General features: G+C 58.6%; 1 protein-coding gene across 1 annotated transcript; it reads left to right on the top strand.

The window, feature by feature from the left end:
• Positions 1-92: 92 nt before the first annotated feature.
• On the top strand, positions 93-2,243 carry GUITHDRAFT_116290 (hypothetical protein; the record flags this gene model as incomplete). Its single annotated transcript, XM_005824403.1, has 1 exon — positions 93-2,243. One exon carries the CDS (start codon positions 93-95, stop codon positions 2,241-2,243), a length of 2,151 nt encoding a protein of 716 aa, XP_005824460.1.
• Between the last annotated feature and the right edge of the window lie 568 nt (positions 2,244-2,811).

Below are 2,811 nucleotides of genomic sequence, written 5' to 3'. Positions count from 1 at the left end.
AGGTACATGGGAGACCAAGACTTGATGCGAAGGCCGTCATCAAGTACGCTGGTATGCACGAGGCATGTGAGCTGTTAAGGAAGGAGCTTCCCATGCTGCAGTCTCAGTCTCTCTCCCCCTCCATCTATGCCAAGAACGTCTTCCTTGGGGGAGAAGCGCTGGGGGGGTTCTCTTGCTCGGGTCGCCAGCAGTACCTGCAGGTGCTGGAGAGCTTCCGCGCTTTGCCTGCTCCTCCAGGAGCAGAGAAGAGGATTGACGTCAGGGTTTGGTCCTCCACTTCATACTCGAGGACAGACAAGAAGGGAGGAGGAGGAGCAGCAGCAGCAGCAGCAGCTTCAGGACAAAGAGCAGGAGGAGGAAGAGGAGGAGGAGGAGGAGACGAGATCTTTGCCAGTGCAGTCATATCGCTTCCTCTCCTCCTCCCTCCCAACAGCCTCGCCGGAGCAGGGCTGATAGAGCCGAGTCTCCTCCCGGTGGAGATCCGATCTAAGTACCTAGTCAACGACGAGGGGAGGATAAGGGAGCATCGGGTAGAGGAGGTGCTGATAGCAGGACAGACTGCTCTTGTCCCCCGCCTCCTCCGCTGGATCAGACTCTCCCTCAATGGAGACCTCGTCGGGGCTGCTGCAGTTGCTGTAGAGCTTGTACAGGCCTCTCTCCCCCTCTCCTCCTCTTCAACTCGCCTGAGGCTATCCCCTCGCCTTCCTCCGAAACAGCCCCGAGACGCCCTCCCTGTTCCCGGTTCCTCCTCCTTTCCTCTCTTCCTCGACCTGCACAGGTTCGCCAACGAGCTCGAGCAAGACCTTCCGGAGCTGCTTGCGAGCGGGTGGGAGAGGATGGCTGAGGGAGGGTGGCTGTCGGACAGCGTCAGGCTAGAGGATGAGGAGGGGAGGAGTATCAGTAGCGGACGTTCGCGCTACCTCAACTGGTGGAAGGGGCTGGCACAGATGCAAGCTCTGCTGCTGGACGCGGGAGTAGTCTCCTCCCCGCGCTCGTCCTTCGACCTCTCGCTCAATGGCAGGTGGTTCAACACAGGGCGGGAGCGGGAGGAGGAAGAGGAGCAGGATCAGGAGGAGGTATCCGTGGATGTTGTCTTCAACTACAGCGCCACAGCAGCATGGGCAACTCGTCCTGCAAGAGACTCTTCCTCGGGGGGCAGCTGGATGGAGTTCAGGAAGAGTCGAGGGCCGGGAGCGACCGTCTCACAGTGGCGCGCGTACAAGGCAAGGACGGGGCAGAGATCCTCTGTGAGCAGAGAGAAATCACTCGTGACTGACTTGCTCTCGGGGCTCGAGAGCTTCTGGAGGGCTCAGAATGTCTCCTCCTCCTCCTCCTCATCCTCATCCTCATCCTCATCCTCATCCTCATCCTCCCAAGGAGAGCTTACAGTCAGCGTGAAGTCGGCCTTCCTCCTACGGCCCTCCTCCAAGGACAGGCTCCAAGTCGTCCTCCACCGAATCAGCTCGCTGAGGGTCAGGGACGAGGACGTGCGGTCTTCGGACCTCGCTCTCTTCCTCACCCCGATCTTTCAGGGCCCCTTCGCTAGCCTTGCCTCCCCTGCCGACCTGCTCGCCCGAGCCTGGAACCCGGTGGGCTGGGGGTCGGGATCGGACCTGTCGGCGGCAGAGAGGGAGGCGCTACGTGAGGACGAGCTGGGCAAGGAGGAGGAGCAGAGCAGCGATCAGGCGTATGTGCGAAACTTCTGGATCTCGTTGCACGCACTGCATGCTGACGTCAGGCAGCTGCTGGCCGCCCCCCCCTCGAACCCCAGAGCCTACAGCTCCTCCCTCCTCATCGTCGGGCAACTCGGGGAGACTCTGGTGTCGGGGAGGGAAGACTTTCTTGTGCTAACGCGGAGGATGCGGCGGCTGCTGGCGCGAGCTGGGCTGCAAGAGTCGAGGGAGGCGAAGGTGACGCTGCAGCATCTGCCGTCGGACGAGCTCTTGCTGGCGAGCGAGTACCAGCTGAATCTACGAACGCCGCTCGGAAACGGGGAGCTGGGGGAGGAGCAGGGGCTGAACAGGCTGCTGAGAGTGAAGGTGGAGGTTCAGTCGAGGGTGCTGCTAGGGGAGGACGGGAAGATCGAGAGGGTCCAGCTGGAGTCGGTCAGGTTGAACGGCCAGCCGTCGGTCCCCCAGCAGATTCGTCAGCTGCTGCAGCTGGAGGGAGATGAACAAGATGGGGATGGAGGGAGCAGACTGGCGCTGCGGCTGCTGAAGAGTTTGAGCGACATGCTGCAGTAGGAGGAGGAGGAGCGAAGAAGGGAGGGGATGGAGGAGGAGAAATTTCCAAGATCTATCTATCCCTTATGGTACATGATGACAACGATGTAGAATAGAAACACAAAGATGTCCTTTTTGTGTTGTCACTAGTACCGCACAAAACCTGCTGTTATCAGTCAAGACATAAATTCCATCCTAAAGCTTCATTTTTCATGTCCTGATTGCACAAAATATCACGATTCCAAGGGGAAAGCATCATGAGAGTCTTCGTGGTTCTTCTCGTCTCTTCCTCTGTTTGACAAGGCGCAAGAAAACAATATCAACAGCCTCAGAGCAGACGACAAGCATCGAGGACATCACGACTGAGTTCTCCGTTTGTTCACCATCCTTGCCGTCCTTGGTAACTATATCTCCCCCTCCTCCTGCGGTTCCGGTACTAGACGAAGCAGTCGGAGATCGAGGAGAGGCCGTATTGTATGCAGGGAAATGCAGAGTCGCAAATTCGCGACTAGTCGAGCGGCTGCAATCAGAAGAACTATTTCCTCCGCAAATCCGTCTAAAACTTCGAGGGGCGTTGATATGCGTTCGA

The sequence above is a fragment of the Guillardia theta genome (genome assembly GCF_000315625.1).
Source record: "Guillardia theta CCMP2712 unplaced genomic scaffold GUITHscaffold_94, whole genome shotgun sequence".
Taxonomy (NCBI): domain Eukaryota; class Cryptophyceae; order Pyrenomonadales; family Geminigeraceae; genus Guillardia; species Guillardia theta.
This window is presented reverse-complemented; position numbering and strand designations above follow the sequence as displayed.